This window comes from Microcaecilia unicolor, chromosome 2, assembly GCF_901765095.1.
Source record: "Microcaecilia unicolor chromosome 2, aMicUni1.1, whole genome shotgun sequence".
In the NCBI taxonomy this organism is placed as follows: Eukaryota; Metazoa; Chordata; class Amphibia; order Gymnophiona; family Siphonopidae; genus Microcaecilia; species Microcaecilia unicolor.
In genome coordinates, this window is record NC_044032.1 from 537,687,156 (window position 1) to 537,710,404 (window position 23,249).

Below are 23,249 nucleotides of genomic sequence, written 5' to 3' on the forward strand. Positions count from 1 at the left end.
AAATGAGATTGAAGGGGGGGCAGACTCAAGAAAAATGTCAGGAAGTATTTTTTCACGGAGAGAGTAGTGGATGCTTGGAATGCCCTCCTGCGGGAGGTGGTGGAAATGAAAACGGTAACGGAATTCAAACATGCGTTGGATAAGCATAAAGGAATCCTGTGCCGAAGGAATGGATCCTCAGGAGCTTAGTCAAGATCGGGAGGCGGGGCTGGTGGTTGGGAGGCGGGGATAGTGCTGGGCAGACATCGGTCTGTGCCAGAGCCGGTGGTGGGAAGCGGGACTGGTGGTTGGGAGGCAGGGATAATAGTGCTGGACAGACTTGTACGGTCTGTGCCAGAGCCGGTGGTTGGGAGGTGAGGATAGTGCTGGGCAGACTTATACGGTCTGTGCCCTGAAGAGCACAGGTACAAATCAAAGTAGGGTATACACAAAAAGCAGCAAATATGAGTTATCTTATTGGGCAGACTGGATGGACCGTGCAGGTCTATTTCTGCCGTCATCTACTATGTTACTATGTAAATGTTTATAAATAGAACATGTAAATAAGGTAATCTTTTTATTGGACTAATTTTAATACATTTTGACTAACTTTCAGAGAACAAAACCTCCGTCCTCAGGTCAGGATAGGATACTGTAACAGCACTATACTGTATTGACCTGAGGCGGAGGTTTTGGCCTCTGAAAGCTAAATGTATTAGTCCAATAAAATGGTATTATTTTATTTTCTATATTTGTTTTATTTCTATTTGTTAATTTGTAAAGTGGTGAGTGGTATTTGTTAGTTTTTTCAAATTTACATTTTCTGTTTCTGTGGTGTTGCATTGTATGTAGAATCTAGCATCTTGGGGTTTCAGTTTAATTTTTGTCGAAATAGAAAGTTTATGATTACTTATTCTATAGTGGATTAGGGTGTATCTGTGTTTGTGAAAAAGACATGGCTTTCAGTTGGCATTGACTGTGCAGGTTTGACGATCTGTACTATTCTGTCTGGTTTCGTTTTACAATAGGTGAATTGATGTTCTAGTGCTCACTGTAGTGTTTAAGATGCTTTCCTTTTCCTTGTGTGACTTGTAGAAATTACTGCTTATGGTATGCTAGAATTGATCTGTAGGTCCTGAGTGGTTTGTATTCTCGGTATGCCTAGTACTGGATTTTGGAGGGGGGCATGCAACTACTTAGACAGTAGACTAATTTTGCACAACATTCATTTTCAATTTGGTATTGCTCCGTTGTTGTTTTATCTGAATGTTGCAATAAAATATATTTGGAAAAAAAACAAAACAAAAGGTGAATGTAGTCTAAGACTATTTTTGGTGGTGGCAAGTGGAGGGAGAAAGAGAATATTTGGTTGCGTTCATTCAGCACCCCCAATCATTTTGAAACGTTGGCTCCTATGGTGGGTGGTGTGGTTCTCGGGGAATGTAGCTACACTGGCCTGTCTGCATAAAACTGTTACTATTGGTTGTGCTGTTGCTAGATGGCAGGCTCTGTTCCCATTGGTGGGTCTCCCCCTGCTCCCTGGGCCAGTGTGTCCCCTTCTCTATCCCTCTCTCATGGAGACAGTCTCCATCTTGATAAGATAGCACCCTTTCCTGCCATACCCCCTGTTAATGTACTTGTTTTTTTTTTTTTTTTTTACCTTGTGTATATCTTACTGAAGAGATACTGCACTCCAGTCACCTAGCTCTGAGCTACTGTCTTCTCAGAATTAGAGTCTCTATGCCATGGGGCAGTGCTTCTGAATTACATCTGACTATGAGTAATCTTTGTGTTATTCAATAAAGGAACTTCAGAAATATAGAGTCTTCAGGTGTGAATTGGGGTGCCAAGGTTAAACGTCAGGATATCTAAACTTAGAGGACAGTTTATGGGAGGCCTGAATAATACCTTTGTCACAAATTCCATGCCCTACTCCTCATGCTACTTCAGCAGGTTTGTTTTTTTGTATCACATATCCAAACTGTTATTTTTTGCTGTACAAGCTGACCTTGTGGTTGGCTAGCTTTTCCAGCTTCCCCTTTTCACTATATAAATATAATGTGGTTTCAAACTGTATAAAACACAGGAAATCTGACCCAAAGATTAATATAAAATCTAAATATCCATTAAAGGTTGTCTTAATTACATTGGACCATTCTACTAAAAGCTTGTAACAAAGTTCACAATCAATAAATTCTTAAGCTGTCTAGTACAGTATCTTGCTCTAGATATGAACAACATGGATCAGCAAAAATATAGAAAAAAACAGGTTTTTTTCCATTCTCAAGATGCATCTCCCTCCCCATGAGCTTTTCTAACCGTCTCCACATCCACACACATCTGTCTCAGTGAAGGGTCCACTTCCCCTTTCTTCCATCGCTTGCCCAACAAATCACGCTAAATACGTAAACATGTTTTTGGGTCCAGTGTAGTCAGGAGGAGTGTGGGTCACATGGCTGCCCTTCCATAATTTCACAAGATCACTGCAGCCTGATCTAGTTAGCAAGGATTGAAAACAACACACAGAATAATTGGGTGGTGGAGGGGGGGGGAGGGGAGATGAAATTAATCTTACAGGTAACCCTTGTATCATTATTCAGAGGGGTGCTCTGAAAATACAAACATTAAGGGTCCGAGTCTCTCCCCCCCCCCCCCCCCCCAAGTTCCCTACAAGCCTCAAAGTGTGTTAGAAGATTTTTCAAATTTGTTTATTTTGTTGTGTTTTTGGTATTTCTGCTGAGGAATGGCCTAGAAATACCAGGAGTGCATTTCTAGACATGTGAGAAGTTTCTATAAATTGTTAGCCTACTATAGCCTGTGCTATCTTTTCCTTACCTTCATAAGCTCTGAATTTTGTCAAATTCACCCAGTTCAGACATAGCTGCTTAGAACAAAAAATTAGTAGACAGTAAATCAAGGATAGAATATTGATGCTATTATTAAAACACTAGTAAAAAAGGCTTGTTTCTTAACGCAATGAAACGGGCGCTAGCAATGTAATGAGTTCCTGCCATTAATGTTTCCACAGTTGTATTCTGAATATAATTGTTTACATGTGTAAGATTTCTTTATATACAATATTTTTTGTGTAAACTGTGTTACAATGTGGTAAAAGTTTTCCTTGTTCAGGCCCTTCAATCAGTTTAACAATCACATCAGAAGAGCTCCTTACTCGTGAGAATGCAACATACAGTTGCCCATGTGAGAGACTGAGAGTGACAGTGTGTTTTACAGACAGTGTAAGAGAGAGATACACAGAGTGATTGAGTGTGTGTGAGTGTGAGTGATGTCTGTGAGTGACAGTGATTACGTTTGTTTTCCCTTCCGTTCTGTGCACTCGCCTCCACTGATGTTCATACCTCCCTGTATATGATTGTTAGAGATTCAATCCACTCCACTTCCCTCTTCCAAGTTCCGTTCTGTCTGATTGGTGAGGGCGGGGACAGTGAGAGCCAATGAAACGCTGAACTACAGACTTACGAACCCTACACTGCCACAGTGCCATGGAATCAGCTTCAGAATATTGGAGGTGCTTTTTGTTATATAGGACTAGCCGTTAAGCCCGTTAAAACGGCCGCGTATTGGAATGTTTTTTTTTCCCAAGGCCCCCCTCCCGTTGCAGCTGCAAGGCCCCCTGCCATCCTCCTTCCCTGCCAGCTCCAAGCCCCCCTCTGTCCCTCCCTCCCAGCTCCAAGGCTCCAGTCCTCCCCCCTTCCCAGCTGCAAGGCCCCCTGCCCGCCCTCCCTCCCTCCCAGTTCCAAGGCCCCAGGCCCTCCCCCCCAGCTCCCAAGGCCCCCTTCCCTCCCTCCCAGTTCCAAGGCCCCCTGCTCTCCCTCACAACTGTAAGGGGCCCCATTCCCTCACAACTGTAAGGGGCCCCCTGCCCTCCCTCCCAGTTCCAAGGCCCCCTGCCCCCCCGTGCCTTCTTTCCAGCCAGCTGGAAGGCCCCCTTCAGTCCAGCCCTCCCAGCTCCAAGGCCCCCCCTCCTTCTGAGACCTCCCATGTCCCCTCCCCCCCCAAGGTAGTCGCTACCGCCCCCCCACCCCGGAGTCGCCCCCGCCCCCCTTCACCCGGCCCGGGCCCTCACTTCGTTATTCAACTTACAGCAGCGCCAAAACAGCAGCAAGCAGCAGCTCCCATTGGCCTTCCTTCACTGCCTGTGCCTCGCCCTCGTGTGACGTCACGTCGGCGAGGGCGGGGCACAGGCAGGGAAGGAAGGCCGACGGGAGCTGAAGCTGAGCTGCTTGCTGCTGTTTCGGCGCTGCTGTAAGTTGAATAACGAAGAGAGGGCCCGGGCCAGGTGAAGGGGGGGGGGGGGGGGGCGACTCCGGGGGGGGGGGGCGGTAGCGGATACCTTGGGGGGGGGGGGAGCGGTAGCGACGTCAGCGGTTCCCTCCCTCCCCTTCCGCGCAGTTTCCCTCTCTGTCCCGCCCCCCTCCCCCTGTCATCACGTCTTGACGCGGGGGCGGGACAGAGAGGGAAGTCTCTACTGCGCATTTGCAGGTGAGTCGGTCACTTGCCATTTATAGGTTTGATAGGATTATTTTCCAGAGTCCTCTGTCTGAAATAGCTTATACCTCTAGTTCTGGGTATTTTCAAACTGAACTGTGTGGCATTATGGAGATGTACTTGTGAAAAATAGGTGGTCTGTAAAATGAGTCCCCCTAAGTAGCTTGAAATATTGAACAAAATAAGTCTGCTGCTGCTGTTACTAGTATGATTGTTTATCACTTCTATGGCACTACTAGACATATGCAGCACTGTCCATACATGTATTCTAAGCCACATTGAGCCTGCAAAGAGGTGGGAAAATGTGGGATACAAATGCAATTAATAATAATAATAATACACATAACGTCACTCCCTTTCTTCAATGAGTTTACAATATAGTGAATATATGGGACTAATTAATTTAATTTCATATAGAAAATGGTTAACACAAAACTGTAATCTTGAGAAACGGGTTAAGATTTAAAAGTCCGAAAAACATGAGTTTGTAAACTGGATTTCAATAAGGCCCAAGATTATTAATAGTCTGGGTTTGTTTAGTGCCTTTCAAACCACCAGGATTTTGTTGCATTGCATCTACCAGCTGTATTAGATTCCATGCTAAGCCCCCATCACTACTTTCCCCTGTCTGCTCAATCTATGTATTCTGTGTATTCCAAGCACTGCCCCCTCTCTTAATTTCTCTTTCTCCTCTCTTTCTCTCTCTCTCTCATTTTCTTGTCAAGGGAAGATCGGTAATCTGTGCCTACTTGTGTGCTCCTCTGAGTTCTCATAAAATTTCTCTGAATTGTATAGAAGGAAATTTGGCAGTGGCCTAAGAGTTAGTGCACTGGGTTTCGGACCTGGAGGTTCAATTCCCATCGCTGCCTAACAGTTGGGTAGTGGATCGAGATCCTGGGAATCTGGGTTCGATTCCCACTGCAGCTCCTTGTGACCCTGGGCAAGCCACCTAACCCTTTATGACCCTGGGCAAGCCAACTAACCCTTTTCTACCCCAGATACAAGTAACCTTAGAGTGTGAGCCCATTAGGGACAGAAAAGTACCTGCAAAAAATAGTATATGTAAACTGCTTTGAATGAATATTCAGAAAGGCGGTATATCAAGTGTGGAATAAACATAAATATGAAATTAGGCGCACACCAGCAGCTATGCGGCTTATAATATAATACTGAAAACATGCCTCTGGAATGAATGACATATTCCATTTTTGCAACCCTTACCTGGAAGATAGCAAAGGTGGAAGTGGAGATAAGAAACAAAGTTACATAATAACATTTTAAGTGATGGTAGATAAAAACCTAAATGGTCCATCCAGTCTGCCCAACAGTCATATTCATTATCAATTCAAGATTAAATAAACAATGACTGTGATAATGAATGTGTTTAATTTCAGTGCTATAAAGTGACTTGATTTGTCCAGGAGTGAAGAGTTAGTGGTCGATTTACCCCAGTGGTTCTCAAACCTATCCTGGAGGAACAACAGCAGTCAGGTTTTCAGGATATATTATTGAATGTATGGTACGAAATTTTGATTGTATGTTTATTTTCTAAGGGGCCCTTTTACTAATGTGCATTAGGTGCTAACTTGCACCTAATGCAGCTTAAAATGGTGTACCGCAGGACGTGCTCAGGTGTCCTGTAGTAAGTGCTATTTCAGCACATTCCAATCCATGTGCTGAAAAATTGGTCTATTTTTAGGGGGGCATTCTTGTGCTAATCAATTAGCACAGCTTTATTACTGCTCAGGAACTGGTTAGCAGAGGATTACCACTTGAGCCCTCACCACCTACAAAATGGGTGATGCTAACCCCCTGATTCTATATAGCGTGACTATTTGCGCTGAAATCCAGGTGGACTCTGTAACTGCGTATAACGGCTTAACAAGCTAAGCATTATTAACAGCACTTAACAAGCAATAGGAAGCACTAATTGGTATTAATTTGAATTTATACGCACAAATCTCTATGTGGAATCTGTAACGCAGTGCGCCTAAATTTTAATGTGTGCAGGCAAAAAGGGGCATGGTTATGGGTGGGGAAATAGCCATTTCATGGGAGTTCCAAAATTTAACGAAGCAAACACCCACAGAAGGTGATCTCTCCACAGGAGAACCAAAGACAAACGTACAAACAGTGGATCCAATAAAAGTCTTCTCATGGTTGGTGTCTTTTGGTTCATTGATAACCGACATACAGCGTGTGACAAGAGAGAGGTGCAGCGGTGTATCGCATATGATATCTCTGTTAACAGTTAACTGACTGTGAGTCATCTGATTTACAAGGTATTTTGCATCAAAAATCAATAGACCCTTGACGCAGGCCTTTACGGCCGAAAACACGTCACGTGTTTTTATTGATTTGAATAAAGACCTTGTTCAGGAAGACACCAACTGTGAGAGGACTTTTATTAGTTCCAAAATTTACGCACATTGTTATAGAATATGACCCAGTATGCATAAATCTACATGCAGGGCTTTACGCCAGGTTTCTGTTGGTGTAAATGTCTGTGCATAGTTTTAGTGGCAGTGAGGTCGGTCTAAGTGTATTCTATATACTGAATGTAAATCTAAGCGTTTCTTAAAGATGCCTAGGGGAAAATGTTTACTGCATGGATATTTTTTGCGCCATATATAGAATCCCCCCAAGTGCTTTTGTGGTAATTTTTTAAAATGGCCGTGCGCTAATGGCAACATTATTGAATGGCCGTTAATAAAAAAAACTAAAAAATGACCGTTTTACAGCTGCAGCAAAAATGGCCTTAGCACACAGGAAAAACCACACAAGGGCTCAACAAGGCTATTTTTTGCCACAGCCTAGTATAAGGGCCCCTAAAATGTATAATATTGGATTATTTAAAGTTATGGGGATAATTTTATAAAGTCATTTTTGCACGTATGTAGCCACATATGTGCACAAATGGCCTCTTATAAAATACTGACTGGCATAAAAGTATGCATAATGACATGATGGTATATAATTTGCCAGTAGGCATATACAGGAGCAGAGTTTGGACAACATTGATGAGGTTCACAAGTGTGTGTATAGATGATAAAATACGCTAATATACGAGCGTATATTTGAATTATCTAGGTACAGACCTATTTGCACCAGGTGGAGAGCAGATGTAAATTCACATGCCTATAAGGTAGACCTAATTCCTGCTGCTTATGCTACTATTTATAAAGACACATAGAGGCATATTTTCAAAACACTTAAACTTCCAAAATTCCATAGTAACCTATGGAACTTTGTAAGTCTTAGTGCTTTGAAAATGAGCCCAATAGACACCTATATAGATGCCTACTTGCCCTCTGATGTAATCCAATTTAAATATCAGGCATGGGGTATAGGCAGAATAAAAATGTCTTTTTATATTAAATTAGCATGAAATAGATTTGCATATGCTTACTGCCATTGCATGCAGATTCATTGCAGGTATCCTGAAAACCTTGAGTGGCTGGTGCTCCCTCAGGAAAGGTCTGAGAAGTGCTGCTCTAACCAGTAGACCACACAAGTGCAGTTAAAGGCTCTGGTAAACTGAAGTAATAAAAATGATTTCTTTGTTATAATTTGAAGGTTAGGTTATTGAAAAATGCTTGCTTTTGGTTTACAATGGTTTTCCTTGTTTTGCAGATTGTATGCTGTTGGTGGTCGGGATGGAAGTTCTTGTCTCAAGTCTGTAGAATGTTTTGATCCTCACACTAACAAATGGACACTTTGTGCACAGATGTCAAAGAGAAGAGGAGGTGTGGGAGTTACTACCTGGAATGGTTTTCTCTATGCTATTGGGGGACATGATGCACCTGCATCTAACTTGACTTCCAGGCTTTCAGACTGTGTGGAAAGGTAAATTGTAGGACATTACAGGATACATTTTCAAGAGGACACCAAACTGGCTTTTGTATATATATATATATACAAAATGTTTTTATATTAGCAGGCACAACTCAGCCCACTTTTAACTACAAGATACCTGGGGGTGCATTGTTTTTGAATGTCTATTAACTTGCTGTGGGGCTAAAAGTACACATATATACTTATAAATTGTTGAACGATGGCATAAGGTACACATAGGCTGTATTCTTACAGCATTCATGAATTATTTTTTTGAAGACGAAATGAAAATACACAGTTTCCAAACATTCTTCTGTTTATCAATAGAAATCAAACAAAATAAAACATGGAAAAGAAAATAAGATGATACCTTTTTTATTGGACATAACTTAATACATTTCTTGATTAGCTTTCGAAGGTTGCCCTTCTTCGTCAGATCGGAAATAAGCAAATGTGCTAGCTGACATTATATATAAGTGAAAACATTCAAGCATTACTATGACAGTCTGACAGGGTGGGAGGATGGGGGTGGGTAGGAGGTATGCATGGGGACATCAAAGCATATCATTGATATTCTAACAGGATGGGTGTGGATAGGTGAGGGGTGGGGTGATCAACAGAGACATACAGCTTTATGGTTTATAATGGGCTAGGAACCCCAGATCCTTGTTAAGTCCTTTCTGTTGGGTGTTAAAATATTCAATCATTCTGACTTCAAAGGTCTTACGTTCTTGTATGGTTTTAAAGTTACCTTTCAGGATTCTCACTGTGAAGTCACTGGTACAGTGTCCTGGTCCTGTAAAATGCTGACCAACAGGTGTGGGAACCCTACTGGCACCAGTATTGTTCATGTGATGTCTATGTAAATTGAATCTTGTCTTAAGCATCTGGCCTGTTTCTCCAATATAGCATCCTTCGTTACATTTTTTACACTGAATGATATATACCACATTGGAAGATGAGCAAGTGAAAGATCCCTTTATGTTGAATATCTTTCCTTTGTGGATGACTTTGGGGTCCTGTGAAATATTTTGGCATAGTTTGCAACTGGATAAATTACAGGGAAGTGTGCCCTTCTGTTCCTTTTCAGTCTGTGATGGAAGTTTACTTCTGATTAGCTTGTGTTTTAAGTTGGGTGGCTGTCGGAAGGCCAGTACTGGTGGGGATGGGAATATCTCTTTCAGTAATTCATCCTCCTGGAGTATAGGTTGTAGATCTCTTATGATTCTTCTGAAACATGTCGAGGACATATCATTTCTGGATGGCTAAAAATCCACTTAGCTGGATACGATTGTTTTAGGAAAGTCAACTCCATTTTTTCCCATTGAAAAAGTGCTATGTCTTTGAAATTTTACTGCCTTGCGTTTAATCCTTCTATAATCTAAACTAGATCCTAAAGTTGAAATTCTGTTATTCTAGGAACCCAGGTAAATGGTCTGTTTAACTAAGCAAGATACAGTATAGTCAGTTCTTTGACAGGTTTGAATCAAGTTACCTCTGATTTTGCTGCAGTTATTTGCTTGCCATAAGACATTTTAACCCACTCTTAAAAATCCTTGTATTGTACTTATTTCTCCATGGTTTGTCAGTGTGACATAATACATTAGTATTAGTCATTTAGATTTTAAATTTGTGAAATGTGTAATACATGTACTCTTTGAAGACTAGCAGACTGATGGCCTCAGATATGTTGCATATGTTGGTAGAAAATGATCCAGAGCTTTCAGGCATGCACAATAAGGGGCCCACTTGATCAGCAGTAGAGTATCTTACCTGCATTTTTACAGGAGACACACCCACTTCCAGGGTCTCAACCAATCAGAAGCAAGGACATGCCCAAGCCATGCCCACCCCAGCCCCTCTGATGACATCACTGCACAAACCATGCCCACTCCCTGCCCTCCTTTGGTGACATCACCGGATATGATGCTGACCCCACCAAAGCCCTGCCCCTTTTGCATAGCCATGCCCCTTGCCCCACCTTATTTACATAGCCCCACCCATAATCTGGGTCCTTTTCCATAGCCCCACCCCAAACCCTGGTGATACAAATCTCTCATGAATATTCATTGTGGATATCCTGAAAACCTGACTGGCTGGGGTGCCTCTAGGACCAGGTTTGGGAACCACTGTCATAACCACTATGGAAATGTGAGAACCAAAAGTTAAATGATTATCAATAATTATTCCCAGAAGTCGAACTTAATTACTTTACTGTATCTCTCTAGACATGGTATCCCCCCCTCCCCACCTCTGCCGATTCAGCATTGTCCTACCAAAATCCATAATCCTCTTCTGCCATTTCCAAAAAAATCTATCAGAACTCACCTGGGAGAACCATGAACAAATATAGCATTCTAGGCAATATATTCATTTTACATACTGCAATGTGCCCAAACCGGGATATCCATGCAACTCCCCACCTATTCAATTCAGAGCTAATGGTCTTCATAAGAGGCTCTTGACTGTTCTAATTGTTTTCAGGGCTCTGCAGATAGACCCCCATGTACTTGAGAGCTGCTGTAGCCCACTTAAATTTGTTAATTGTTCTGTGATTAGAAGGCTTATTTTCGAAAGAGAAGGATGCCCATCTTTCGACACAAATCGCAAGATGGGCGTCCTCACAGGGTCGCCCAAATCGATATAATGGATAGCCGATTTTGGGCGTCCCCAACTTCTTTCCGTCGCGGGGACGTTCCCAGGGGGCGAGTTGGAGGCGTAGCGAAGGCGAGACTTGGGCTTGCCTAACACATGAGCATCCTCGACCCATAATGGAAAAAAAGGGCGTCCCTGACGAACACTTGGACGATTTTACCTGGTCCTTTTTTTCTTACGACCAAGCCACAAAAAGGTGCCCGAACTGACCAGATGACCACCGGAGGGAATTGGGGATGATCTCCCCTTACTCCCCCAGTGGTCACTAACCCCTCCCACCCTCAAAAAAATGTTTTTAAATATTTTTTGCCAGCCTCTATGCCAGCCTCAAATATCATACCCAGCTCCATGACAGCAGTATGCAGGTCCCTGGATCAGTTTTAGTGGGTGCAGTGCAAGCGGACCCAGGCCCATCCCCCCCTACCTGTTACACTTGTGGTGGTAAATGTGAGCCCCTCAAAACCCACTGGAAACCCACTGTACCCACATCTAGGTGCCCCCCTTCACCCATAAGGTGTATGGTAGTGGGTTTTGGGCGGCTGAGCACCCAAGGTAAGGGAGCTATGTACCTGAGAGCTTTTTCTGAAGTCCACTGCAGTGCCCCCTAGGGTGCCCGGTTGGTGTCCTGGCACGTCAGGGGGACCAGTGCACTACGAATGCTGGCTCCTCCCACGACCAAACGGCTTGCATTTGGTCGTTTCTGAGATGGGCATCCTTAGTTTCCATTACACTGAAAATCAGAAACAACCAAGTCTAAGGACGACTATCTCTAGGGACGACCTAAATGTCAAGATTTGGGCGTCCCCGACTGTATTATTGAAACAAAAGATGGACGCCCATCTTGTTTCGATAATACGCGCCCCTTCGCCGGGACATCCTGCAAGGACGTCCTCAGGAAAACCTGGGCACCCCTTTCGATTATGCCCCTCTATACCTTCTAAGATTTTGACATGTAATGGTATTGAAGCCACCGGTCTATAGTTGGTGACATCTCCTAGGACTCCTTTCTGATTTTTTGAGATGGGGGTAAATATAATTTTGCCAGATTGTCTTGGAAAAGAGCCTGTATTTAAGGATTCATATATCCATGCCATTCCTACAGAGAGATAACCTTCTCGGGGGGTTTTCAGTAAATGGACTAGACAGGTATCTAATTGGCATTGGGACTTTGAGTATTCTAGCATTAAATTCTTGAATACTTTTGTCTCAATTGGTGAAAAGCTTGACCAGTTTTTATCTGCTGCACATTCTCTTTTCTTCTGTCTTATGACCTCTCCACTGGAGATAATTTCTTTGTAATCATTGAGATTTATTGCTTTTCCTTTTACTGTATTTCTTACATTTCTGATTTTGTCCTCAAAGTGCTGTGCTAAACAGTTTCCTTCTCCAAGGGAAATGAGTAACCCACCTCACCTTTTCGTCTTGTTCTTTTAGTAGCAAAAAATTGGAAATGTTCGTATAGATAGGTGCCAAATCATGCATGATTTTAAAAAGAAAATGAGCCAACTTAAAAAAATATTCTGGCTTCAATAGATAACCAGTGTAATTTTAAGAAACTGGGTGAAATACTGTCATATTTGGATAAGCCAAAAAGCAAGTGAACTGCAGTATTTTGAATAGTCTGCAATTTCCTAAGGGAGACCCTTGTTACAGCCCACGTATATAAGGTTACAATAATCTAATTGAGAGACAAGGAGTGCCTGAACCAATAGTTTGAACTGATCTCGCTCAAAATAGCTACGCACACATCATAGCTTCCTCATAAAAAAAATTCTTAACTAGAAAAGAAACTTAGTTTTCCAAAGAGATAGCATTGTCCACAAGAACCCCAAGAATCTTAATTGTTGGAGAAAAGATAGCTTGATTAATACAGATAGTCTTGGGAATATTTGCTGGTTTAGTGTCAAAACATAGAAACTTTTGTTTTATCTGTATTCAATTTTAGTTTATAATAAAACATCCAATTATCTATTAAGGATATACAACCCTGAATCAACAAAGAATCAATTTCAGATACAGAATTAAATGGAATTAAGACAGAAATTTCATCAGTATAAATGTAATGTAAAAAGTTATTGTTATGCAACAAACTACCTAAGGACTGTAGAAAAACATTAAACAGCACAGACAAAAGGGATGAACCCTGAGGCACTGCACATGTATTCCACCACAAGAAAAGAAAAAAATCCTTCATTTTAGCCCTGTAAGAATGATTTTAAAAATCACCAAACTAATCCAACACCTTCTCAGCAATACCAATTTCCTCGAGTGACTGACTGTAATAAAATTTTATGATCCACTAGATCAAATTCCGCGAAAAGATTGAACTGCACCAGCACTGCACATTTCCCTTCACTCAAAAAACATCTAGCATTATCTAATAAAGAACTGACAACAGTTTCTGTACTAAAAAAAAAAAGGGTCAAAACCCTGAGAGGAATGTAAATTAGAAAATGTAAAGTATCCAAATACTGATTTAATTATAAAGTTACTAATGCCTCCATCAGTTTGGTAAAGAATGGAATCAACGCTATATGCCTATAATTAAATATGGTACTAACAGGTAATTTTGTATCTTTCAATATTGGAATGACAATTATTTCACCTAGATCTCTAGGAAATGAGCCCAAGGATAGTTTCTCCTGAATCCAATCTAAAAAGGCTATATGAAAGAAAGGAGGAGCCACTTGCATCAAATGGGGAGAGCAACTGTCCAATACACAATAAGATGTACTATAATTTTTATATAAATGAACAAAATTGTTCTAGCAAATTGAGGAAAATCTTTTCCAAATTCTATATCCAGGAATCCCTTCCTTACCAAGAGATTGTGTAGATAAGTCAGGCTCTACATCCAGTTGATGATCTGAAAACCCTGGCCTTTGCTTAATAATCTTACCTTGAAAAAAATCAGCCAACTGATTAGCTGAAGATGCTTGATCAATAGTTTCATCTTGAAAGGGTGGCTTAATAAGAGAATTAACTATGAATTATCTTATGAAGATTAAAGTGGAAGAAGTAGATCTAAGGAAAGCTAGAAATCCAATGTCTTCAAACAAAACTTTATTCTTTAACAAAAATTAACATACACCATCCAGACCCTACACGGACTTCTTCAGGGGCCACAACTATATGGTATAATAAATATATAAACACAAATGAGAATACAGTCAAAAATGTAATGGAAAAGTACATTAAATGTACATGAATATGAAGTGGCACCGTAAAATATCTTAACGATGATCAATATTACGATAATGTGCACATAGGTAAATACAAAAAGTATTTAAAGTAAAAAATGAGTGATACTGTGACTTGAGGAAACTGTGATCATGTATGCAGATAAAAAAAAAGTGCATGATGTGAGAATGCATGATTTAAATATCAGTTGTGAGTGCACAGTGCACTATGGGGTCCTTTTACTAAGCTGCGGGAAAAAGGGCCCTGAGTTAGCAGCAGGGGCCATTTTCCCGCGTACCAGGGCCTTTTTTTCTGCAGCCAGTAAAAGCCCCCCCAAAAATGGCCACCTGGTGAAAGAACTGCATGGCCATGCAGTGGGGAGCCCTTACCACCACCCATTGAGGTAGCGATAAGGGCTCCTGCACAAAGCTGGCGCTAACCTGCCGATTACCACCGGGTTACTACCACGCAAGCCATATACAGGAGTTTCTTTTTCCCCCAGAAATGGCACACACTCGGGGTGGGACTACCAGTGGCCATGTTGGACCTGCAGTAGTCCCGGAAGAGCGATCGGTAAGCCCGCGTTAGGCTTACTGCCACAAAGGGCCCCCCTGTACTCACAACTGATATTTAAATCATTTAATGTACTTTTCTATTATGTCCGTGTAGGGTCTGGACAGTGTATGTTATTTTTATTGGAGAGAATACACTTTTGTTTGAAGACATTGGATTTCTGGTTTTCCTTGGAACTGCTTCTTCCACTCTTGTCTTCAGTTTTGATTACTGTGGAAGTACTCTCCTGCTTTGGTTTGGTTTGTATAGTCTTAGAGCTAATGCTCAGGTTAGGTTTGCTGACCTGTCTTGCAAATGAGAACATCTTTTAGGAAACAGTTCCAACTACTTTCAATCCATTTTCTTTATCACTTCCAAATTCCATAATATAAAACTGCTAACCATAGAGCAAGTAATTAGGGCTACTCGAGGTTGTGGTGCACTGAGCCAACTTTTGTTTTTGCAGCCTCCTGCCCCACCCTGTACCCCGCTTTCCACCTGGCCTGCCTCCTGCCTTAGGGCCATTCTGGCAGCATGGACAGCACAAATAAACTGCATATAAATGCAATTTTTAAAAGGTCTGTTGTGCTTAACAGAAATCAGAAAAAAATTAGAATGGTTTCACTGAGTCCTCAGGACACACATAGACAATCTGGTTTTCAGGTTATCCATCACTAATATGCATGAGAGATTTATTTATTGCATTTGTATCCCACATTTTCCCACCTCTTTGCAGGCTCAATGTGGCTTACAATACATCATGAATAGTGGAAGCATATAAGAAGATATACATTTAGCATTATAAAAGGCTCTTGGGTAACATGATAATGATAAAACATAATAGTAGTTTAACAAGCAAACATGATAATGATAGAACATACTAGTAGTTTAACAAGCAAATATTGTAAGGCATTTCTGGATATTTGTATTGGAGTTCATGTTTGTTGGTCTTTGTGGTATGCCTTGTTAAAGAGATGGGTCTTCAGTAATTTGCGGAAGTTGGTTAGTTCATAGAGTGTTTTTAAGTTGCACGGCAGCGTGTTCCAGAATTGTATGCTCAAGTAGGAGAAGGTTGATGCATGCGTTAGTTTGTATTTTAGACCTTTACAGTTAGGGAAGTGAAGATTAAGGAATGTGCGGGATGATTTTTTGGCATTCCTGCGTGGTAGGTCTATCAGGTCTGACATGTAGGCTGGGGCGTCTCTGTGGATGATTTTGTGAACTAGGGTACATATTTTGAATGTGATGCGTTATTTGAGTGGGAGCCAATATAGCTTTTCTCATAGGGGTTTAGCACTTTCATATTTTGATTTGCCGAATATGAGTCTAGCTGCAGTATTCTGAGCTGTCTGAAGTTTCTTGATTATTTGCTCTTTACAGCCGGCGTAGAGTGCATTGCAGTAATCTAGATGACTGAGTACCATTGATTGTACCAGGTTGCGGAAGACCGTCCTTGGGAAGAAAGGTCTTACTCTCTTTAATTTCCAAATTGTGTGGAACATCTTCTTGGTAGTGTTTTTCGTGTGATTCTCAAGTGTTAGGTGTTGGTCAATGGTGACTCCAAGAATTTTTAGGGTGTCCGAAATTGGAAGATTCAATTTTGGTGTGTTAATGGTGGTGAATTTGTTCGTGTTATGTTGGGAGGTGAGTATTAGGCATTGGGTTTTTTCTGCATTGAGTTTCAGTTGTAATGTGTCCTCCCATGTGTGCATGATATGTAGGCTTTGGTTGATGTCATTGGAAATTTCCTTTAAATCTTGTTTGAATGGGATGTAGATCATTACGTCGTCTGTGTATATGTATGGGTTGAGGTTTTGGTTTGATAGTAGTTTCGCCAAGGGTATCATCATTAAGTTGAATAAGGTTGGTGAGAGGGGGGATTCCTGTGGGACTCCGCATTCAGGTATCCATGTAGCTGAAGTAATTGAATTAGATGTCACTTGGTACGATATATAATAAAGGCAATGCATGCAGATCTCTCATGTATACTCATTGTTGATATCCAGAAAATTACAATGCAATTGTCCCAAGGACTAGGTGGGAGGAACCCTGATTTAAAGAAATCAGAAAATATTGCCTGCCTGTCACCCCCCCCCCCCCCCCAACCAGTGTAGTCAGCATCCATATCCACCATCCCTTCTTCTGCCAGTATAGCAACATCCATCTTTTTGCCCTGTAAAAATCCTCCCCAATTTTTCAAAAAATTGTAAATTGTTAAATTTATATGCACTAAGTGGTTTTCAATCAGCCCTTCTCTTTCGAAAATATGCCTGACAGTGAATGAGTCCTTCCCTTCTATGTTCAGAAGTGCTCCCACTATCCATTTACAGATGAAGTAGGTATTGTCCCCCACCCCAGTTTAGCTGTCCCAAAGGCTGAGTCACAGACTACCTCTGAAGAAGGTGCTGCTGGAAGGTAGAGGATGTGGGGGGGGGGGGGGGGCTTTCATTGGGTTCCTCAAGTAGGGGGTTTGAAAAGGATTCAGGGGTGTAGGAGTAGGATTTACAGCCTGCACCGGCACTTTTAAGGAGCCCCCCAGAAGCATCAGGTGACACAGTTGCCTGATGATCTTGAGGAAGACAAATAACATATCTCTTGTTTGTTCTGTCTGTCCTAATTAGATTGTAAGCTCTGTCGAGCAGGGACTGTCTCTTTATGTTCAAGTGTACAGCTCTGCGTACGTCTAGTAGCACTTTAGAAATGATAAGTAGTAGTAAGTAGTATAGCTGGAGAGGCTAAAAGCAAGTTGAATTATTCGTTGACCGTGGGAGTTATCTAACTTACTACTACTACTTATCATTTCTAAAGCGCTACTAGATGTACGCAGCGCTGTACACTTGAACATGAAGAGACAGTCCCTGCTCAAAAGAGCTTACAATTAGGACAAACAGGACAAACAAGAGATAAGGGAATATTAAAGTGAGGATGATAATATAAGGGTTCTGAACAAGTGAATAGGGTTAGGAGTTAAAAGCAGCATCAAAAAGGTGGGCTTTTAGCTTGGATTTGAAGACGGCCAGAGATGGAGCTTGACGTACTGGCTCAGGAAGTCTATTCCAGGTATATGGTGCAGTAAGATAAAAGGAACGGAGTCTGGAGTTAGCAGTGGAGGAGAAGGGTGCAGATAAGAGAGATTTACCCAGTGAACGGAGTTCCTGGGGAGGAACGTAGGGAGAGATGAGAGTGGAGAGGCACTGAGGCGCTGCACAGTGAATGCACTTATAGGTAAATAAGAGGAGTTTGAATTGTATGTGGAAAGGGATAGGAAGCCAGTGAAGTGACTTGAGGAGAGGGCTAATATGAGCATAACGACACTGGCGGAATATTAGTCGTGCAGCAGAATTTTGAACAGATTGAAGAGGAGAGAGATGGCCTGCAGCTTAGCGCCTCCTGCGGTAACATGCGACATTCCACTGTATCTTAGTAACTAATCCCCTTAGTTGGGTAAATGGTTTATGAAAATTACTCTCCTCAGGAACTTAGCCTTGCTTTGTATCTTTTTGGTTAAGGTACCGACTTTCTGTTCAAAAGTGAACTTAGAGTTGGAGTGACTGTTTTACAGTTGATACTGTGCTTTAAGCACAGAACAGCTGTAAGGTTTAGATCAAGTTTGTTAAACTTCTGTGAGCAGTGCAGCAATTCATGTTGTGACCACCAATTAAACTTGGAAATAGAGAAAATGATGGTAGATAAAGACCATGCAACCTGTCTGCTCTGCCCAGCCATGTTAGAGGTTGAACAGTTACTCTTAATGGTTCATGTAATCCAACTCTACAATATATACTTTTATTTGCAGATATGACCCCAAAACAGATATGTGGACTTCAGTAGCATCTATGAGTATTAGCAGAGATGCAGTAGGAGTATGTCTGTTGGGTGATAAGCTCTACGCTGTTGGAGGATATGATGGGCAGGCATATCTTAATACAGTGGAAGCCTATGATCCCCAGACTAATGAGTGGATGCAGGTAAGAATGATCCTCACCAACATTTCCAAACTGGTTTGAGTTGCAACGGAAGATAACTGATCTTATAAATGTAATTTCATCAGAGTGAATGCAGACAAACAATGTGGTGAAAAAAATAATTCTCTTCTCATGGAGATTTATCCTAGTGTATTCTCAGTCTTCATAAAGGGTATTATATGTACAGGTCATGGTGTATTGAGGCAGTGATGCCATGCTGTGGAGAGTTTGCCACCCAGTTCTCTTTCGATTGTCATGAGGATTAGGCCATATGTGCCTTGCTTCTCACAACATTGACAGTAAGAGTCACTTTTAAAACATGCATAAATTGGAGAAAGTGCAGTACTGAGAAAGTCAGCATGACTGTGACACTGGCATCAGCGTTTTTTCTATGGCGAAAAGTGGTACAGGTCAGCAGCCCCAAATCGTTTTTTATTTTTGTTACATTTGTACCCCGCGCTTTCCCACTCATGGCAGGCTCAATGCGGCTTACATGGGGCAATGGAGGGTTAAGTGACTTGCCCAGAGTCACAAGGAGCTGCCTGTGCCTGAAGTGGGAATCGAACTCAGTTCCTCAGTTCCCCAGGACCAAAATCCACCACCCTAACCACTAGGCCACTCTTTGTTGTTGAGAAAGCTGAAAAATGTAAAGCATATTACTGCATTTATAACAAGGCTCCAGATGTGCAGTTTGGGTGTATTTCACAAAGTTAAAAAAACATATTTTTTTTGTTTTGACCTAGCAATTTTCTCCTGCGCCTTTGGACTTTCAGCTCCAACAGAACCAGGGCTGGAATCTGGCACCATTGGTTTTCATTCAGAAAAACCTGGAAATTTTTTTCCTTTATAATGTATCCCTTCTCCACTTACATTAATCCAGACATTTTGGTGACACCCCTTGGCTGGGAGCCACATACCAGAGCTGTTCCTGGAGCCCTGATATTAGGTGTCACCATTGGGTCATGTTTATAATTCCCCTCCTCCTCTCCACTCTCTGAGCTGTGAACGCTACCTCCGTATTATCATGTCCCGGTTGAACCAGAAATGAAACCCATGTCCCTCCAGGCCAATCCAGTTCGAATATTTGATAACAAAATACGTTGAATGCAATTCTGTAAAAGTTAGGTGCCAAACATTTGAGCACTAGACTAGCATTCGTAATGGAAAACTTGCTCGCCAGATCTGTTATAGAATACTAGCTTAATTTGACAGTTGCACACCAAGATTGAGGCACACCCACTTGCGCTGTGTCAATAGCAGTCGTAAATGTGCATGACTTGGTGTGGCATCCTAGGTGAAGAACTGACCATTCAATAAGTTGCATATGTCACTTGGGGACCCTTTTACTAAAGGGTGGTAGGGCTACTGCATGGGTATGCTGAGTTGTCCCACAGCATTGCTGTGATCAGCACCCACTAATCCCCTTGGTAGAAAATAGAAATTATTTTCTAGCGTGGGGCAGGGAGTAGACGTGCCCTGCGCTAATCAGGTAGTATGGGCACTTTACCGCTCACTACCTGATTAGTGCAGAAGTAGCGTGGGAGATCTTACCACCTTCTAAATAGTTGGAAGTAAGGACTACTGGCGGTAATGGCCATGTGATAACGAGGAAATTAGTGCGCGGCCATTTAAAAAAAAAAAAAAAAAAACATCGAATGTGGCTATTTTTCAGCCATACTAGAAAGTGGCCAGAGCATGCAGCAAACCCATGTGCTAATTGCAGCACCAGCTACTTTCTAGCGCTGCTTAGTAAAAGGACCCCTTGGAGAAATGGCCATGTCCCACCCATACCCCTCCCATATGAATTTGCCTCCCATGCCCTTATATGCATACTGACTGTGTTACCCATATATTGGTGCATAACTGCTTTTGTAGTGTGGAAGTTACATGCTGAATTGGCACCTAACTTTTGGCACACTATATAGAATAAGTGGGTTTACCTTATTTGTAGCACACAAACTCATTGACTCTAGTGCTCAAATATATGCAGGCAATGAACCAAAATTTATAAGAAATGGTTTTTTTTTTTTTCAATTAAAAAAGGTGGAAAATGTTGGTAGGCATTGAAAATGTGTCATTAAAAAAAACAAGGAGCCTGGGAGAAAAAGAATTGTGCACATGCATTTTTTTACATATGTAGGTAATTTTGTTTTTTTGTGTTTTTGGTCTTTTAGGTTGCACCATTGTGCCTAGGAAGAGCAGGGGCATGTGTTGTGACTGTAAAACTCTAATTTACGTCCATATGAAGCCATTCACTTGATGTTTATCATGAAGAAAGTATAAGATTGTCACACAACAAGGTCTTGAGGGATGCCATAAAGCAGGAATAAAGTGGACCAGTGTTAAACACCATCTAACAAATGACCATTTCTTATATCATATGCACTATTTACTTATGCTGAACTTGCACATTCCCTCTTTTTACACCCAAGACTCATACACAAGCAGCCAAGTGGTTGCCAGTATGTAGGATTTTTGACTTACAAAAGATTTTTAAATAGTTCTGATTGTCATATAGTAAGCATCTAGAACTGCTGTTCATTTTATCACAAGTAGCGTATCGGGTATATTTTTTAAAATATGCAAATCAATGCAGAAGAATTTTATATGGTAAGCAACCCAATAGTATCCATTTCATGAATTCATTATCATTTTGCACCATATCTATGGTTTAGTGACTCTTACTTAACTGAAGCCTTCCGTTAAATATGATCTTATTGTTATGCTGGAAAATGTATGATATTTAAGGTTTCTGCAGGTGCTTCTCTTTGCTATTTTGATATTTCAGGGTATTATAAAATTGTGTTATAAATATTTCCCTAATTTGTTCATTGTTTGTCTTTGTAAATTTTATTGTGGATTTTTCTGGTATTTCGACAGAACAACTTTATTTGATGAAGATCTGAAGTTGCTTTTCGGATAGTAAAAGTGAGTTATTATAACAGAAAGCAGGTCCAATGGAATTATATTGGTTTGTTCTTATTTTGTTTATTGGGAAGTATTGCAGAGCTAATGTTTAAGTAATTGACTGTATAACATGTTTCACATCTCCTTCTGGACTCCTGCAATTGTGGGTTCTAAACTCAGACACAAAATGTTTTCTCGGTGCTGTAGCTATGCCTCACTCCACATCATCCAGGGTGCAGATTTTCTGCAGAGCAGAAGATATGCCAGGAATCCAGACCAGGTTTCTGCATGGCACTGCCACTGAATACTGGGCTGGTCCCTTACTAACTTCTAATTAACATTATTTATCTGTAGTATTTATCTGTAGAAATGTAGGACTTGTATGCCTCAGAAATAAAATGTGTTATCTCCATATCCTACTGGAATGTTATTGGGAAAGCCACACTGTAGGGTAATTCTATAACACTGCCTACTATAGGCACTGGCTATGGAACCTATTTTAAGCCATTCTGAAACGGAACGTAGGCCCCTACTGTTCTTTACAGAATACTAGCACAAGTGGCAGAGAAGCGTGCATGCGTATATCTAGGCATGACTACTTAACACTAGTCCTATAACTGGTGTAAATGTCCTTGCCTAGATGTGTACATAAATGTGCATAAATTATAGTATTCTATAACTCATGTGTATATATGTGTGCTCTGCCTAAACGCCACCTATTCACATACCCAATGGCAATGTACACACCATCCATAGGAGCCAGCTCTGAGAGTGCTGTGGGTGCTTGTGCACCCCCAATATTGAGCAAACTCTTTGACTGTGTCCAGGGAGGGGTAGGTTTCATTGGGTTTAGCACCTCCATTCATTGGCTCCTATGACACCATCAAAACATGGCATGTACTTTTCGGCTAATCAGTATTCTATAAGAGGTTATTTATGTGTGTAAGGCCAGTTATGCACCTAAATGATTAGAATACTGTGCTTTCTTGCCACCTAAAACTAGGCAGCCTCTGATAGAGTTACCCCCTGTGTGACTAACTTCCTGATTGCTACTAACAGTGGTTATATAATGAGTATTAAACACAAGAGGTGACCAAAATTAGCTGGTACCCTATACCAATTTAAAGTAGAGCAACTCTCTATTGTAGGCCATCTGTTTTGAAGTGTTACTTAAGGTAGGAAAGACCATACATCTTGGGGTTAATTTTAAAAGGCATTTTAGCCAGCGGTTTACCTAGCTTGGTTGCCACCTGGGGTGGGGCACCCCCTCCTCCAGGCGCATCAAATCCCCCCCCCCCCCCCCACCTACAAGCAGTAAAGGGGTACACTGAGTAGTTGCACAACTGTTGGCTCTGGCTGTCCTTTGCCCCCCTCTGACACCAACTTCCTGTTCCGGGGCAGGGGACTGGAAGAGCTGGCAGCTGCACAACTACTCAGTGCACCCTCTTACTGCCTGTACCAGGGGCAGACCAAACCTGCTGCCCCATCCTTGGGACGCTACTGATTTTAGCAGGTATGTGGTAATATATGCATTGAATATAAAATACAGTAATCTACATTCGTACCTGCATACTCTATGTGCATATATTTACATTGCTTATGAGCAGTCATAACGTCTGCACCTTCAATGTAGGCACTGTTGTTACAGCATTTGCACTAGAATTTTAT

The 23,249-nt window shown here is 41.5% G+C and overlaps 1 protein-coding gene across 3 annotated transcripts in view; it reads left to right on the forward strand.

Moving 5' to 3' along the window:
• KLHL5 (kelch like family member 5) overlaps positions 1 to 22,843 on the forward strand; it is a 141,323-nt gene extending 118,480 nt beyond the window's left edge. For all 3 annotated transcript variants that reach the window (XM_030191298.1, XM_030191299.1, XM_030191300.1), the window contains 3 exons: positions 8,122 to 8,334; positions 18,506 to 18,677; positions 20,849 to 22,843. In XM_030191298.1, coding sequence (XP_030047158.1) covers positions 8,122 to 8,334; positions 18,506 to 18,677; positions 20,849 to 20,905 — 442 coding nt within the window. In that variant the 3' untranslated portion in view covers positions 20,906 to 22,843. The remainder of the gene's footprint in view (positions 1 to 8,121; positions 8,335 to 18,505; positions 18,678 to 20,848) is intronic.
• Positions 22,844 to 23,249: the final 406 nt, after the last annotated feature.